The 18,392-nt window shown below is 41.3% G+C and overlaps 1 protein-coding gene across 16 annotated transcripts in view; it reads left to right on the forward strand.

Moving 5' to 3' along the window:
• The window catches only part of KATNAL2 (katanin catalytic subunit A1 like 2), a 298,323-nt gene that overhangs the window by 256,037 nt on the left and 23,894 nt on the right, over window positions 1–18,392 (forward strand). For 13 of the 16 annotated variants that reach the window (XM_063597270.1, XM_055102405.2, XM_063597268.1 and 10 more), the window contains 7 exons: window positions 2,955–3,053; window positions 3,215–3,292; window positions 6,947–7,045; window positions 9,147–9,210; window positions 9,409–9,527; window positions 15,209–15,300; window positions 17,281–17,391. In XM_063597270.1, the coding sequence (XP_063453340.1) occupies window positions 2,955–3,053; window positions 3,215–3,292; window positions 6,947–7,045; window positions 9,147–9,210; window positions 9,409–9,527; window positions 15,209–15,300; window positions 17,281–17,391 (662 nt within the window). Of the gene's footprint in view, window positions 1–2,954; window positions 3,054–3,214; window positions 3,293–6,946; window positions 7,046–9,146; window positions 9,211–9,408; window positions 9,528–15,208; window positions 15,301–17,280; window positions 17,392–18,032; window positions 18,326–18,392 lie in introns of those variants that run through there. The other 3 variants (XM_063597271.1, XM_024926389.5, XM_055102408.3) reach the window with 2 other exon arrangements.

The raw sequence follows: 18,392 nt of genomic DNA on the forward strand, positions 1-18,392 counted from the left end.
ACAGGGTCTTGCTCTGTCACCCAGGCTGGAGTATAATGGTGCAATCATGGCTCACTGCAGCCTCAAACTCCTGGGCTCAAAGAATCCTCTTGCCTCAGCTTCCCAAGTAGCTAGGACTACAGGCATGCACCACAACATCCAGCTAATTTTTTTCATTTTTCTAGAGATGGGGTCTCACTATGTTGCCCAGGCTGGTTTCAAACTTCTAGCCTCAAGCAATCCTCCTGTCTGGGCTTCCCAAAGCGCTAGGACATCTGCGTTATTTAGTGAGTTGGAAACGCATACTCATTCTGCTCTGTCCTGTCAGTGGCATTTGATTAGTGGTGTCACCTTTCTCCTTGGAGGGATGGCTCCTGGTCTAAATGGAATTTCATGTGGACCATGAAACATCAGTTGATACAGGGTTGATTTTGTCCTTGATAGATATTTTTACCTTTTTCATAATGAATCTCATGTCTGGATTTCTAAATAATAATGTCTTAAGCAGAAAAGACCCAGATTGAGTGGATGTAGTCAAAAGGTAGATTAAAACATGCAATTTGGAAATGAATTGCACCATATTGCTCTCGGTCATACTCTCCAAGGTTGTAGTTCTTTAAGCTTCTTCTTTCTTCAGCCAAGTGCTCAAACCTCTGGAGTGCTGACTTAGTTCTGGCCAGCTCTTAGAAAAACTGAACTCTGTGTGTGTGAATTTGGAGGGGTGACTGGAGCATCTCCCTGAAAATCAAGAGCAGTGACCTCACTGGCCTGAACTGATTCCCTTTAAGGGCCTCACTTACATGGTAGTTGCTGAAGATGATACCATGGGAATCAACACCTCCCTTCGAAAAATGTCTCCTTGTTCACCTTCACTGCTTCTATTGTGTTTTCAGTCACCTTTGCCTAGCTATTTTGTGGCATCAGTTTCTCTTGTGAATGCCTCACATTGAAATGAATGGATGTTTTTGATTGGGTCACAAGGAAGGGACCATTTAACCCAGCACTTAACCTTTGAAATAGTCTGACTATAAATCCTCTTACCAGCAGAAATGTCCTCAAAGGCACAATGTAGATGGCTTTCTCCCTAGCATTTCATATGTCCATAGGTTGTATGAGGGTATATGGCCTGGGGCCAATCTCAGAAAACCCCAGGTCTGTCATTTCTATGTTAGTACCTGTGTTTGTCTGTTTTGCATTGCTATAAAGGAATACCTGAGGCTGAGTAGTTTATAAAGAAAAGAGATTTATTTGACTCATAGTTCTATATGGCACTGGGATCTGCTCAGCTTCTGGTGAGGCCTCAGGAAGCTTTTACTCATGGCGGAAGGCAAGGGGACCTGGCATGTCACATGGCAAGAGAGGGAACAAGAAGGGAGGGAGATGACCTGCTTTTATAAACAACCAGGTCCCTCGTGAACTAATAGAGTGAGAACTCACTCATTACAGTGGTGAGAGCACCAAGCCTTTCATGAGAGTTCCTCCCCAATGACCCAAACACCTCCCACCAGGCCCACCTCCAACACTGGGGATCACATTTCAATATGAGATTTGGAGGGGGCACACATCCTTACTACATCAGAATCCAAGCTTTAGGACACCCTCCCTGCAAATTTAGTAGGTATGTTGTTCTTGAGGGCGTAGGCTTCAGAGTCAGCCTGTCTAGATTCAAAACCTGGCTCAGATGCTCCCCCACTATGTAACTTTGGGCATGTTGGTTAAGTTGTTTTATAATTTCTCCAAGCCTCATTTCACTCATCTGTAAAATGGAAATAATCATAGCATCCCCTTTAAGTCTCATGATGAAAGGAGAGCCTTGGTGCAGTGCCTAGCACATAGTAAACACTCCATAAATGTTAACTATTATTATTATTTTTTTTTTTGGTGCATCCTTGCTTTTTCCTTCCTACCTCTAGGGGGGACAGGGTGATATTGGAAGGATCATGGGTTGGGAGAGAGACTAAGTGGGTTTAAATCCTGGCCTTAAGCCATTTATTAGCTGTGTGGCCCTGGGCAAATTACTTAACCTCTCTGGACTTACTCCCACATCTATGAAGCCAGGATGTCACTCCTGACTAACAGAAGTGTTATAAGAATTAGAAGTAGGCTGGGTATGCTGGTTCGCACCTGTAATCCCAGCCCTTTGGGAGGCTAAGGTGGGAGTATAACTGAAGGTCAGGAGTTGGGAGACCAGCCTGGGCAACATAAAGAGACCCCACTTCTGCAAAAAAAATTTTTTTAATTAGCCAAAAGTAGTGGCGCACATATGTAGTCCCAGCTCTTTGGGAGGCTGAAGTGGGAGGATCCCTTGAGCCCAGAAGTTTAAGGCTGCGGTGAGCTATGATTACGCCACTGCATAACAGAGTGAGATCCTGCCTGTCTCTTAAAGGAAAAAAAAAAAGGATTAGAAATAATCCTCACAGGATATGGAGAAAAGGGAACTCATACATTGTTGGTGGAAATTAAATTAATTACACTTATACCCAATAAATTTATACAAATTATATACAAAAATAACAAAAAAGAAATAGTTCTCACAAAGAACCTTTCACACTTATTTTGTACCCAGCACTCTATTGAGTGGTGAACGTGTATCACAATCCATAGACAGGAACTCTCATTACTGTTCTGCCAATGAGTTCTTTCTGCATGTGTAATATTTTAAGAGGATAAGACCATACAGGGGAAGTCAACATATAAGGGAGGAAGCAGATGGTCTGTGTCAGGAACTGAGAAATACTCATGAATTTTTATTCAAATCCACTTCATTCTGGAAAATGTACTTACAATTTTTTAAGGTGCTCCAACTTGAGGAAATCATCACGTTTAATACTAGTGCTGGTTCTTTTTAAAGCTTAACTTGAAGTTTGCCCTATATACCAGGGTCTATAAATGTGTCTTGGTTTAATGAAACTGAGTTATTAAGAAGAGTCTTCTCTTATGTTCTCATGGCATAAATAACCATTCCTCCCTTTCAGGGCCAAATCATTGACTTCCAAGGGCTGCTCACAGATGCCATCAAGGGAGCAACCAGTGAACTTGCCTTGAACACCTTCGACCATAATCCAGACCCCTCAGTAAGTGGCGAAGATGTGACATTCATCTTTCAAATTGCCAACATCCAGATGAACATAGCCACCTGCCATCGTTTGTTTCACCAAGACCTGTGCATGCCCGGGGTTTCTTCCTAAATTATGAAGCAATATTGTAATGTGAGCCTTTCCGCTCCTCTCATCAGGAACGACTGCTGAAACCTCTGAGTGCATTTATTGGCATGAACAGTGAGATGCGAGAATTGGCAGCCATGGTGAGCCGGGTAAGATCTGATATTCAATTCACAAATTTACGGAGGCAGGCTGGGGCTTCTGGAGCTTTGTGGGCTGCTTCTTTTATTAATAACAATAAATATGATCATTTATTTATAAAGTGCCCCCACTTGCGCAGGCACTCATATTGTTTAGAGGCACAATAATGCATGATAAATAAATTATAGAGTCATAAAATTACAATATAAAAACCCCACCATCTCATGATAGAGGCCAAGAAAACCAAGAGAGAAAAAGACTTAGGAATGAAGGGACAGGTGAAAGGTTTTATAGCAGAGCCAAGAGTCAAGGAAAGAAAGCCTCTTAAAGAAGAAAAGAGTATGTCTGCATCTGGTTTAAAAAGTCAGAGCCTAGAAATAGAGACGTCGGGAGTCTGATGATATCATCATTGAAAATCTCCATGAAAAACACAATTAGCAGGAAAGACTACCATCCAGACTACGGACTTTTCCAGCTTGCACTGTGGAACCAGAAGGCAGTGAAGAACAGGCTTTGGAATTAGCTGACCTGCCTTTGATTTCTAGATCCTTCTCTTGCTAGCTGTGTGACTTTGGGCAAGTTCCTGGGAAATAAAATAGATTCCTGAGTTATAGGGTATTTTTCTAATTTCTATTGCTTCATATTTAATTGAAGACTGAAACCTAGGCAGGCTCAGAGGGGGGTTTAAAATGATCCCCAAAATTCACAGCTCCTCTGAGAAGCTAAGGGCTCCTGAGCTGTCTCTGTTCAGCTCAGCAGTTGTTTCCTGTATGCCTCTTGTGTGTCAGGTGTGTGCTGTGGGCTGGAGACACAAATGTGAACGAGTCAGAGCATAGTCCTTGCCCTCAAGAGTTTCTCATCCCAGGGACAAGGTGCACTTTGAGAGCATGAAGGAGGGAGGGGTGGGGAAAGTGTTAGGAAAGAAGACAGGAAATCACTAAGGGAAAAAGTGGAAGAGGGAGGCTAGGAGCTGTTCTGGGCATAGGCACTTCCATGAGAAATTGCAGTTTGTGCACATGTCCCGTGGGCCACCTAAGAAGCAGGGAGTGGTGGGGAACGGGTGGAGAGAGGCAGGGTTCCTGAGGAAGGGTGCTGTGAGCAGTACCCAGGGCTGAGAACACACCTATAGAAGAGGGGACCTTAGAAAGGCGCCCGTCGGAGGATGGGATCATCCCATGTGCTTGTGGATGGCTTGTTCTATGACAGTGAGATGAATGAATAGCAAAGAAAAGGAGATGGGGAGACCATCTATGAGGTTTTTACCAGTGAGAGGGGATGAGGGACTGAGCCAGGCTGCAGTAACCCCAAATTAATAGTCTCATTACCATTTTTGCAAAAGGGTAACATGACTATGAGGATAGAACTATAGAGTGGAAATGGCCTGAGATGATTCCATCTGGAATCCTTTCTATAGTAGCATAGGAGGTAGAAACCCTGCTCCTGCTTGAATGCTTACAGTGATGGAGAGCTCACCACCTCATGAGGTAGTCCTGTTGAGTTCTGACTGTTAACTTTGGATTGATATAAGGAGAAACTGTCAGTTGGGAAATTAAACATTACCTTGTGGAACTCAACTCTAGAAGAGGTCAAGAAATACTGCTGTTATCTATGGATGCTTTTAATACCTAGGTAAATGAATCTTCCTTGTGTGCCGAGATTTCACTAAGAAAGGACGGTAATAAGAATGTGAGTGGCTGGTGGGCCTGCATGTAGATCCAGGCTCTATAGACAGAATAAGGAAGACTGAGTCCTTTCTCTACCCTTCAATCCAAGAATGGATTGTAAATATCATGCATGACCAAAGTACTTTTATAAATACTTTCTCTAGACCAGATGCAGTGGCTCACACCTACAATCCTAGCACTTTGGGAGACTGAGGTGGGTAGATCACTTGAGGCCAGGGGTTTGAGACCAGCCTGGCCAACATGGCAAAAACCCATCTCTACTGAAAATACAAAACATTAGCCAGGAGTTGGAGACCAGCCTGGGCAACATAACGAGACCCCATTTCTAGAGAGCATTAGCTGGTATATGTGGGTTTCCCAAGATCGACTGTGGGACTTGAGTATGCACAGATTTTGGTATGGGGGAGAGTGTCGGGGGGGAACAGGGAGAGGTTCTGGAACCAATCTCTTCCATATGCCCAGAGACCATTTCTAGAGACCCCATTAGCTGGGCATGGTGGCATGTGCTGGTAGTCCTAGCTACCTGGGAGGCTGAGGCATGAGAATCACTTGAACCTGGGAGGCGGAGGTTGCTGCGCTGTAGCCTGGGTGACAGAGTGAGACTCCATCTCAGAAAAAACAAACAAACAAACAAACAAGAACTTTCTCTAATAAAAGTGAAAGTTGGCTGGGTGCAGTGGCTCACACCTGTAATCTCAGCACTTTGGGAGGCCGAGGCAGAAGGATCACTTCTGTTCAGGAGTTTGAGACTGGGCAACATAGTGAGACTCTGTGTCTACAAAAAATGAAAAAAATAGCTGGGCATGGTGTGTGCCTCCTTGGGAGGCTGAGGTGGGAGGATTGCTTGAGCCCAGGAGGTTGAGGCTGCAGTGAGTGGTGATCATGCCACTGCCCTCCAGCCTGGGCTACAGAGCGAGACCCAGTTTGAAGAAAAATTAAAAATAAATAAAAATTTAAAAAATTAAAAAAAAATTTAAAAAAATAAAAATGAACCTCCTATGGTGGAGGGAACTGGATGGGTGGGGAGCAGGAGTAGCACAAACATCTCACCAGCATTTAAAAAATGTATTTATATTTTTGGTCCATGTGCATATATTACTTATTAAAAATTATATAAATATAATAATTAGTTTCAGATTTTTTCTGTAGTCACTCAGAATGACTTTGGAAAGAAGGCTTTTTGGGCTTTTTTGATGAAACACTCTAGATATTCAGTTTGCCTGAAACAACTCCTACTGAGAAAGGCCCCTTAGTGACTGCTCTGAGGCATCTGGTGAAATTGAAGTTTGGAAACTGTAAATTAGTTATCAGTAAAAGCTACCTTAATTGATTACCCTAGATGGTTGCTACAGGGCTCTTCTATAAGAGGAGAAAAACTGTGCTTGCGCTCGGTTGTCAGCTTCCTTGAATTCTGTAGAAGCAATTGCTCCTGCTGGAAGTAGGGAATGATCGCTAGCGAAAAAAGAGAAATTGGTTTCAGAGGAGCATTATCTCCTTTATGCAACAAATTAAGAAAGTGTTTGTGAGATCAAGGAACAAGAGCAAGGCCAGGCACTGGCTAGGAACTATGTTTCACAGTAAAACCTAATGTAAGTTGAAGGCATATTCTGTAGCTTCTTTAATTATGGTTATAAATCAGCATGGTTTGCTATTGACTGAAAACAGGTAGAGTCTGTTGTTAGGAGATTTTTTTTTCTCTCTGAAAAGTACCATAATGTGTTATCAATGTCTTCTTCAGGGAAAATCATTGAATATTTTCATGGCATACCTTTGGTGAACTAACCCAAAATTACAATGTATACATGTGTGTTTATATATATATATATATATATATATATATATATATATAAAAAATATGAACAGTTTTTATCACCAGCACTTTATATCCTATTGTAAGTCAAGTATTCTGCTGCTCCCAAGTTTATTACAGCTGTAGAGGAAAACATCAGTTTTAAAAAAATGATCAAATGTGCATTGCAGGACATTTATCTCCATAATCCAAACATAAAGTGGAATGACATTATTGGACTTGATGCAGCCAAGCAGTTAGTCAAAGAAGCTGTTGTGTATCCTATAAGGGTAAGGACGGGAAGCCTCTTGGGGGTTATTTCTGTTCACTATCCATTGGACAAGCTGTATGTCACACAACTATCAGGAAGGGAAGGGCAGGATGATTTTCTGTCCACACGTTAACTTTTTGCTTGTGTCACAGCACTTTCTCAACCCTGGAGCACCAAAGCCTGGTCCATTCTAGATCATTTAAAATCATATTACATATTAGTTCAAGACAGGTGTCTGAGCTAAGCGAAACTTTAAAATCTAAGACCATAGTATACATGATTTGTCAGATTGATTCAAATTAGCCTGCTCCCTTAAAAATATTCTTATTGTTGTAGAAATACCTCTGGTAGGGGAGAATCTCTCACTTTGTTTCCACAGATCCTTCCTTTACACCCCTGCCCCCCTGACCTACCCTCCCCAGGATCATCTGGGGCTTTGCTTCTGGCTGGTTGTGAAGACTGGACAGCCCCTTCCAGGGCAGTGACCAGCAAAGCCAGCCTGTTGTGCTCATTACTTATTACTGACAAATCTCTGTGCAGTTCACAAACTGGGTAGAAAAATAGAAAAACAATACTCTCCATGTTTGATTTACAAATGGGGTAATGAGGAGATAAGTGATAACTTAGCTTTTGTTGTATAACAGACCACCCCACAACTTAGTGCCTTAAGACAACAATTTATTTGTTTGTAATTCCGTGGGTAGGCAGTTGGAGCTGGGCTCAGCTGGGCTGGCTCATCTCTTTTCCACGTGGTATTCTTGGCTGAGCTCAATCACAGGTCTGAGCCATCAGCCAGAGTAGCTGGAAAAGATGGAGAGACTGAAAAGGCTGGGACAAGCAGTACGGCCAAGGTGTCTCTCCATGTGACCTCTCATCCTCTAGCAGGAAAGTCCAGTCCTGCTCACATGGTGGCAGCGGGTTCCCAGAAAGAGGCAAGAAAGGGAAAGTTCTAATTCACAAGCATCTTTCATGCCTCTTATATTTTTTTGCTAGTCTTATATTTTCAAGTCTCTTACATTTGCTAATGTCCCACTGGCCAAAGTCACAAGGCCAGGCCCAGATTCAAATGTTGGAGAAATAGGCTCCATTTCTTGAGGAAAGGAGCTACAAATAATTTGTGACCATTTTCTGTAATCTCCTGCTGTTAGGATTATGAATTTATTTTATTGAATAACCTATTTAGTCTTAAACCACTGAGCCCATGTGGCCCCTGATTTTTGGATGCTTTCCTCTAAGGAGACAAAAATCAATACATTTGGATTCTCTTTTCCCCCTCTTTCTTTCTGTGTTCACACTTAGGGGTAAGAAATACACTAGTGTTCAGAATTAATAGAAATTTACTCACCTTTTCCTCTAAATGGAACTATAAAACTTTTAAAAAGGATAGAACATCTCACTGAAATTCCCTGGATTTGTTGTCCCCATGGCATTACAAGCTCCATATGTGTGGAGATTTGACATCAGGATTAGCATGAAACTAATAGCTAGTTGTAATTTTACTAATATTCCTTGCCACACCCTCTCCCCCATTCTCTACCAACCCTTGCCACCCACATTCCCCAGATTGTTTGAATTTGAACTAATAGGAGAGACTTCCTGAAGGCTACGCATGTCCTGTTCAGCGTTGGTGTCTCTTAATGCGTTTGCCCCTGAATATTCCCAACTTCCAAAACAAGTTTCACCGTAGCTCTGTACTTTATTCGAATAAACCTTTACTAATTGGTTCTAGTATGTATTTTAAAGTTCATACCTGCTTTACAACATTCAAAAGATTGCCAAATGCTCTCCATATAGAAGTCTGGGGAAAACGATGTTATGCATGTAAGAAATAACTGTTTAACGGAGAGGAAGAAATACCTACATATACCTTTCCTTCCAAAAAAATTGGTCTTTTAAAAAGCCACAAAAATTGTCAGGCATTCTAATCAAGCGTGAAAATAAAATTGGGATGAATAAGATCTGTTTATTTCAGTCAGAAGCAGACGACCTTAAGCAAAAAAGGGAGCCCTGAATCTTAGAGCTGTGCTGCTTTGACTTCAGCTTTCCCGGCTTGTCTGTGCTGAGAGTATGCAGGCTGATGTGTTGGTACCAAACCTCATCCTTGTTCCTTGTTTCCTTAGTATCCACAGCTATTTACAGGAATTCTTTCCCCCTGGAAAGGACTACTGCTGTACGGCCCTCCAGGTAAACACAGCTTCCTATTTTGATGTCAGTGTTAAGTGTGTGTGCAGAGGATGAGTTGCCCCTTCTGTCCTCACTTCAGGACTGGGGCACACGAGAGCTGAGCAGTCACTTCCTTCCTTGTGTGTGAGAGTGACTTCTGTCTATAAGCAGGGGGATGGAGTTGAAATGCCTGCTCATCTTTTATGTGTCTCTCTTTAGGTACAGGAAAGACTTTACTGGCCAAAGCTGTGGCCACTGAATGTAAAACAACCTTCTTTAACATTTCTGCATCCACCATTGTCAGCAAATGGAGAGGGGATTCAGAAAAACTCGTTCGGGTAGGAATTCTTAATTTTGTTTTTAAAAATAAGTTCTAGTGTAATACAGTGGTACAAAATGATATCAGAGCTTCTTTGCTTTTAGGTGATTTTATGTGAGATCTCAAGATCCACTCCTGGATCTTGATTACCAGCAGCTTGGGAAATGGATTGTCTATTACGTGTGGATGTTAATTGTGCTCCTATCAGCAAAACATGATCTCCCTTCCTTTGGGAATTTGATCAACAGCTCTTTTTTGATTCATGCAATTTAGGCATGAAAGCTGGGGGAAAAAATCTCTGACGTGGCATATTTTTTCTTCATTCAAGAAATATTTATTATTTAACATGTACACTATATTTGGTTAACATTTATTGAGAGGCTACTACTGTATGTTAGTCCCTATGCTAGATACTCTAAGAAAGAATCAGGAAACTTTAAACTTCATTATTCTTTCAGATGTTCTGAGCACCTTTGCTTCCATAGTGCCCATAGCCTGTGAGATTTTTTGCTTTCTTTTTTTTTTTTTTCTTTTTTTAAATGAAGTCTCGCTCTTGTCCCCAAGGCTGGAGTGCAATTGTGTGATCTCGGCTCACTGCAACCTCTGCCTCCCGGGTTCAAGCAATTCTCCTGCCTCAGCCTCCTGAATAGATGGGATTACAGGTGCCTGCCACCACACCCAGCTAATTTTTTTTGTATTTTTAGTAAAAAAAGGGTTTCATCATGTTGGCCAGGCTGGTCTCGAACTCCTGACCTCAGGTGATCCGCCTGCCTCAGCCTTCCAACGTGCTAGGATTACAGGCCACCACGCCCAGTGATTTTTTGCTTTCTTTCAGAGGTTGTTTCCATCTTTACAATATCACATTTATAGTTGATGTTATATTTTATATTATAAAATGGTACTGAATCTTCCAATGACATTAAGAGCGCTTCCATTTATGGTTTAGGTCCCAGTGTAAGACAGGTCCTTCTTTGAAATCCTGTTAAACTATCACCCTCTGTAGAATGGCAGATATGTAATCAATATAAGTGAATATAAAATATTATGTATTTTCTGAAAAGTGATTAACAAATTATGCTTAAATTACATTCCCTTAGATGACTGTTTCAAAATATGATGACCTATTTGGAAGTCATAATAGAATATGTTTAAAGGATTGATTTTCCTAAAATAACCTATTATCTATTATCTTGATATCATTTTCAAGTTGTTGCAAATATGTAAGCTTATATAAATTCTTGTTACCCATTCAAGATGGTAATTTGTGGAAATCTACATTGATATCTTCTATTTCTTTGTTCTTCATCTTGCATCTAACTCAGTGCCAGTTCCAAAGATGGGGCTTGAATTTAGCTGCACCTACAGTTATGGTTCCATGTGATTTTAGTTAGCTGGAGGTTCAGTTACAGTTGGCCCTTGAACAACAGTTGGCCCTTCAACTGCACGGGTCTACTTATATGGGGAATTTTTTTCAACAAAATACAGTATTCACAGGATGCAAAACCCGAGTATATGTGGGTTTCCCAGGATCGACTGTGGGACTCCCCAGTAGCTGAGACTATAGATGCACACCACCAAGTCCGGCTAATTTTTGTATTTTTTGTAGACACCAGGTTTCACCACGTTGGCCCGGCTCCTCTTGAACTCTTGGGCTCAAGCAATCCTCCCGCCTCGGGGTCCCAAAATGCTGGGATTACAGGCATGAGCCACCATGCCTAGCTTCTCCCTGCCTTTCTAAATACAAGTAGAAACATACTATGTTCCCTTTTGTACCTGGCTTTTCCCCCAACTTAATATGCACAGATTTTGGTACGGGGAAGAGTGTCAGGGGGAACAGGGAGAGGTTCTGGAACCAATCTCTTCCATAAGCCTAGAGACGACTGTAGCTGAAATTCATCTCACTAGAATTCTTATCACCCTGAAGTCTTTTTTTTTTTAAATATCATTTCTATATGCTGAATAACAACAAAACTCTTAAAAGATACCACCCGGAATTAGTTTAGGTTCATCTCCTGTCATGAAAAGTGGTGTTTGGAACCACGAGCACAAGACACTGCAAGGTACACGAAGGAGGGTGACATACTCTTGAGACAGGACTTACCTAGACAGAAGAGGAAACTCAGAAAGTTTATAATATTCCTAACAAAGATTGAAGTTACATGGATTTTCTGGTTTAATGTTGAATAGCCAGAAAAGTCAATTAACAAGAATTATCCATCCTGTGTGAGCATTGTATTTACTTAAAGTTTTCCTCTGGTTCAGTATTATTTTGTTAGGATTCTAAGAGTGAAGAAAAGTCCCAGTGGAGTGGGAGCAAAAAAAATAAATTAAAAAAAAAAAGAGTGAGGAAACAATTCCTCTCCCAATTTCTTCTTCTTCTTTTTTTTTTTTTTTTTTTTTTTTACAGAGTCTTGCTCTGTCACCCAGGCTGGAGTGCAGTGGTGCATTCTCGGCTAACTGCAACCTCGGTCAAGTGATTCTCCTGCCTCAGCCTCCTGAGTAGCTGGGACTACAGGCGCCCCCCACCACGCCTGGCTTTTTGTATTTTTAGTAGAGACAGGGTTTCACCATATTGGCCAGGCTGGTCTCAAACTCTTGACCTTGTGATCTGCCTACCTTGGCCTCCCAAAGGGCTGGGATTACAGGCATGAGCCACCGTGCCTAGCCTCTTCCTTTCTTTTACTATATATTTTTAAAGTAACTAGCCTTTTAAAAAAAAGTATAAGAGGATACACAGACTCCTGAGCCCTCTCTGCAGAGGCAACTACTATTAACAGTTGCTGGAGCAGCCCTGCAGAACATTTATCTATTATCTACATTAGCATCAACAACTGTTTCTTTTGGGTGTTCTGTTTCTGTTTTGTTTTGAGGCAGGGTCTTGCTCTGTCACCCAGGCACCCAGGCCAAAGTGCAGTGGCACTATCACAGCTGACTGCAGCCTCGACCTCCTGGGCTCAAGTAATCTTCCCACCTCAGCCTCCCCAGTAGCTGAGACTATAGGTGCACACCACCAAGCCCAGCTAATTTTTGTATGTTTTGTAGAAATCAGGTTTCACCATGTTGCTCAGGCTCCTCTTGAACTTTTGGCCTCAAGCAATCCTCCTGCCTTGGGCTCCCAAAATGCTGGGATTACAGGCATAAGCCACCATGCCTAGCATCTCCCTGCCTTTCTAAATACAAGTAGGAACATACTATGTGTTCCCTTTTGTACCTGGCTTTTCCCCCAACTTAATATATATAACTTGGATATTGTTCCACACTATTATAGATAAAGCATGTTCTTTTATATGTCTATATGGTAGTTCATTACATAAATGTACCAAAACCTATTTAACCAGTCTTTGCTTGATGGGCCTTTAGATTGTTTCTAGTCTCTTGCTATTATGAACAAAGCTAGAGTGGGCTGCCAGTCTTATATGTACACGGTTTTGCCCATATAGTATGGGACAATTTGTACGAAGTAGAATCGCCAAGTCAGAGGGAACAGACATCACCGATTGCCAGATTGCTTGCCAACAGGGTTGTACTCGCTTACAGTCCCATCAATGGTTCATGAGTGTGTTTGCTTCTCCACACCCTGGCCAGCACACCAATATATTTTTTAAAATAAACATTTGTCAATCTAATAGCAAAAAGTAATAGTGTATTTCAGTGATTAAACATGCATTTCAATATTTCAGTGCTCGAATATGTATTTCTTTGATTCTGAATGAACTTGAGCAACTTTTGAAAGGTTTAGAAAATATTTATATCCTTTTGTGATGTGCATTTTTATTTTGGATATTTTAAAAAATAATTCAAGAAGAAACAGATAACCTCTGCTAACCTCGAAGGAACTCGTCTCATTTCCTTTCAGAAATTACATCATTTTCTCTTTATTTTCCGAGCTTTTGGGAAGATCCTCAACTGGACAATCTTGGTCATGCTGTCAGGCTCCTTACTGTGAAGCTTTCAAAGAAAGCAAACCCTTCAGGACCTTCCCCTAAAGCAGAGAAGCTTTTTCTAGCATTTGTTTCTCTTTCTATTCCAATTAAAGAGTTATTTATAGGGAACCATTGGGTTATGTTCTTCCCTCCCCTACTAATGTCTGTGCCTCTTAGGAGCTGATCGCTACTGAATAGTTGAGTGGTCTCTTTAGCAAATGCATACATCTGTTGATGCTTACATCTTTCAATGCACCGCCCCCCAGTTGTATGATTTAACTTCCTCCAGGTTCCTCTGAAAATTTTAGACTAATGCTTCCAGAAACACTTACCCATGATTCTGTATATTCCCTGTGAGTGGAAAGAGCAATGCAGAGGACAGTATGAATGCCTAGACTCCAGGCATGGTTCTCCTTCCAACTGGGTGTTTGGTCTAGCAGAGGCTCTTGGTCTCTCTTTGCCTTTAGTGAGCACCTTAAAAACATGTACGAGTTTTATATTCTAATATTTCATTCCTCATTGGGTAGATTGCCACTGTCGTAATCACCCTTAATATCAGGTATATTTGGGCTTCTTTGTGTATGTGTGTGACAAGGACGGAAAGTTATTTGCCCTGAATTAGGTGGTCTCCATTGTATCTGAAAGGCATTGTGATGAATGCCCCAGCATTGCCATTGTTCTCTCAGTTCATTAAACTCAGCCAATTGTTCCTATAAAACAGGATTCTTTAAAAGGGAGATGCTGGTGCATGCGCTTGAATGTACCCACGAGCAGTGGGGAAGGTGAGGTATTTCCTGTTCAGTGACAGGGAGACCTGTAAGGGATGAGCTGCTGCTGCTCGTGAAAACCACAACCTGACTTTTTCAGAACCCTTTCCCTCTAATTCTGTGATGGTTTGCTAGTGCTAAGTGACATGGAGAATAAATCCCCCATGCCTATTAAAGAATCTCTGTTCTTTTTTAAATCTCCACTGTTTTTTCCCATCAACCAGTGAAGGATTGTATATGATGCTCAAGAGATCAGTTTCAGGGTTAAAAAAATAAAGGTTTAGGTTGTTACATTCTATTCATCACCACCACATCTCCCTTTAGAGCTCTTTATTTTGTTTTTATATGTCTGTTCTTTTGCCGGTTGCTTTCCTGTTCTTGTTCAGTCTATAATATTTTATTTTATTCTCAAATAGAACATCGTATTCAATTGAGAATTGCCTTCCCGTACCTAAGCCTACCAAGCAGCCTTGTTGAGGTAGTGTGGGAAGGCTACGGAGTAATTTGGAGAACACAAAGGGGCTAAATTTGTCAGCCTTGTTACCCATGATGGGAACCCAATCCTTCCCCTGAAATCCTTTCTTCTGAGAATAACCTCCCATTGTTCCCAAAGATTAAGGGAAGAATTATCAAATGATTATACATATTCCAAGGCTCTTGTGTCCATATGGAACATATTATTGGCAGGGTGTTTCAGGGGTTAACTGGCCAACTGCAAGCTTGGGAACCTAAATTTATCTGAAGCTCTCATATTTATGATTAGTAACCTTGGAGTAACCACCTACTCTCTGCCTCTAATTTTATCAAGTGATAAACGGAAATAATCGGACCATCCAACCCCATGGGGTGAAGGTAGGGAGAAATGATTGTAATGATTATAAAGTTTTTGTGAAATAACAGAGTGCAGCATAAATGCTTATTATTACAGTCATTCTAAGTTTTTACTCTGGGAGCATCTGAGGACTTTAAGTCTATAAGCTTGAACACTTGCTTGCTTTTCCCCCACCCAGGTGTTATTTGAGCTTGCCCGCTACCACGCCCCATCCACGATCTTCCTGGACGAGCTGGAGTCAGTGATGAGTCAGAGAGGCACAGCTTCTGGGTAACAGACAGGGTTGGGGTTTTTGTTGTTGTTGTTGTTTGTCATGGTTTCTCCCCTCTTGTGTGTTTGATGGTCGGAAGCCCATAGACATTTACTAGCAGAATGAGCCCATTAATAAGCCCACAAATTTTCTGCAGACACATGGAAAGGTCTTTAAATTAGATCCTGTTAACTGAATAGCTGATTTAAGTAGTTTTTATAACCGGAGGAAATGCCATTCTCCCTTCCCCCGTTCCCCACAGAGTGGTTTTCAGGCCTGAAGATCCTCTAGCCCCAGGATCCCAGGCTGCCATATCGGTTCTGCTGGCTGAAAATAGCCGCTGTGATGGCCTCCTCTGGAGCCAGAGGGGCTGCCCCTGGGGAATGAGGCTTGCCCACTCAGCCACTGTGCAGGGCCACGTCTGTACTTCACTCCTGAGAGGCAGTCCTCGACGGTGTGTGAAGCCTGGGAAAACACCACTTCTCTGTGGCATCAGGTTATGGCTCAGCAGGGCTGACTTTAAATATGTCACATATATTATCTCTAAAGATTGAGTGTCACTGAATGTCCTCAGCAGGCAGGAACACTTCTCAGAATGTAATAAGCCTTCTGTTTGTGCTTCCAAAAGCCAGAGTAGTGTTGTGCTTTTTGTTCGTTTGTTTTTAAGATCAGCTTTCTGTCTTGATCAGAGGTATTTTCCACTGAAGCTTTTTACTAAATCTGGCACCCCTGGCTTGAAAAAACAGATCTCTGAGAAATCTCAACACAGCTGCATTTATTAATGACCTTTAATGGTCTATCATCAAGGCAGAAGTAATAGTAATAAAACACAATTAATTAGCTTGTTGGAAGTATAACTATAATATAATTTATGAAATTTTACTCATTGGAAACCATTTTCCCAGCAGGGAAAAGCAACCATAAACATGTACCCAAGTAATATATGGGATTCATGTAATTGATTGAAACAGGACATTTTCCTCAGCTTAACTGGAGCTGGTGCTTGTCAGCCCTAGGCTGGAGCACTCTGCTTTCTATACCAGGCCTGATAGAAGCAGGCAACTGCACAGGCACCTAGATGGGAATGCACCAGCCCACCCTCATAGTCACTCTACAAAGACCAGGTCTCCCTATGCACTTGTTGTTACGTGTGCTTTGTCGAGCTCTGTCCCCAGTTTCCCACAACCTTCATCGGGCTAATGTGAAGACTCTTCATCTGCTATCCTTGTGTGTGCTCCAGGTTCTGCCCCGAATTTCCATTTCCCTGTCTGGGATCAAAGACTCTAAAATTAGAGTCTTCAAAGGGTCAGGAAATAGGGATGGGTGCTCTGAAGACTTCTTTGATAATATTATGTTAAAGGAATTATAGTTATGGGCAAATGATAATCAAACATATAGCAAATATATGGGCAAATGCTAATTATATATTATGCTTATAATATATAATAAATAAATTATATATATACACATATATATATAGAGAGAGATGGTCTTCTCTCTTAGGCAAAGGTAGTTGAGTATTAAGGGGCATAGATCCTAAAAAAACATATACCTAGCCAGGCAGGGGGCTTGTGCCTGAGGTCCCAGCTACTCAGGAGGCTGAGGGTGTGAAAGTACTTTCCTGTGTGCTATGTAAGTGAAAGGGATTATCCTCAATTATGTCATTTTTAAAGAGGTAAATAATGCTGCAGGTAGACACAGTTGGGCTGCATTTAATCTACCAGTGGGACTGTGGACCCTTTAGTTATTTTCTCCAGTTCACTGCCTGCCTTTGGTTTTCTTTCAAATACCATCATTATATTCATTTACTTGCTTTCTATCATACTGTGTGTGAAAATAACAGCAAATTGCTCATTTTCTCTAACTCTAGTATGAACGGCTCCATTGGCCATCAGAACAGAAACTGTTCTACAGTCACAGGGACATTGCTGTGAATGCTGCTCTTGTCATGAGGGCGAAGCCTCTGACACTTAGGAGAATCACGTCTTGTCTCTCTGTAGGGGAGAACATGAAGGAAGCCTGCGGATGAAGACAGAGTTACTGGTGCAGATGGATGGGCTGGCGCGCTCAGAAGATCTCGTGTTTGTCTTAGCAGCTTCTAACCTGCCGTGGTAAGAGACCAAGAGAGTAAATTTTGAATACATTTTCAGGAGTCACTAAGTGCAAATAAAAATTTTATATTGACCACTTCAGGCAAAGCCGTGTTGTTTGGCTGCAGCCCTGGAAGATTAATGTGGAGGCTTTACTGTTCAGGTCCCCAATCCTTGCTGTCTGTACCATGAAAGATCTGCCTTAACAGAGGAAACACAGGCCAGGGTGACCATTAACAATATTTAAAATGGACATTTCAAGATTAAAGCCAAATTATATAGTATGTTTAAATTAAGTAGGACTTTGGCATAGAACTACAAAATGCTTAAAATCTCCAGGACTCAAATAATATTCCAGAAATAATATGTTTGAATTTTATAGTATTAAAATTAAACTTTTTTAAGTTAGGAGGAAAATCTTCTCTTTAATGCTGCACAGTAAATAGAAAGGTAAATAATCTCTAGTGGAAAATGTAATCTACTCTCAGAGTCTTATTTAAACAGTGTCCCAGAGTGGTTTAAGAACAATTCTAGATGTGGAATTGGGAAATAAGAGATGTTGATTAGGGAAAAACAATATCTACTTGGAGAATATATTTTAAAAATAAGTATAAGCCCTTTATAGTTCTGAGAATGTTTTCACATACATTATTTCTTTCAAGCTTCAGGCAAAGCAGGAGACAGATAAAGGGAATGCTGTTCTTCCCATTCTCAGAGGGGACCAACGTCAAGAGAGGTCAATCCACCAACATCAACAACTCTTGTAGCCTAGCTGGGACTTGTGACCTCATGCCCCTCACACCCATCTCTTGCTCTACATTCAAAGATGAAAAGAGAAACTCTTCTGTAGTGCATGCTAATTATCTGGGACCCCCCCAAACCAGAAGTCATTGAAAAAAACCATAATGTTCATTTGTAATCTGTTATTTTAAATATACTCATAATTTAAACCTGGCTCCACCTCCCCTTGAATCTAGAATACTTTCTCTACTTGCTCAGGTGATCAGCATTTTACAATTTGA

The sequence above is a fragment of the Pan paniscus genome, chromosome 17, assembly GCF_029289425.2.
Source record: "Pan paniscus chromosome 17, NHGRI_mPanPan1-v2.0_pri, whole genome shotgun sequence".
Taxonomy (NCBI): Eukaryota; Metazoa; Chordata; class Mammalia; order Primates; family Hominidae; genus Pan; species Pan paniscus.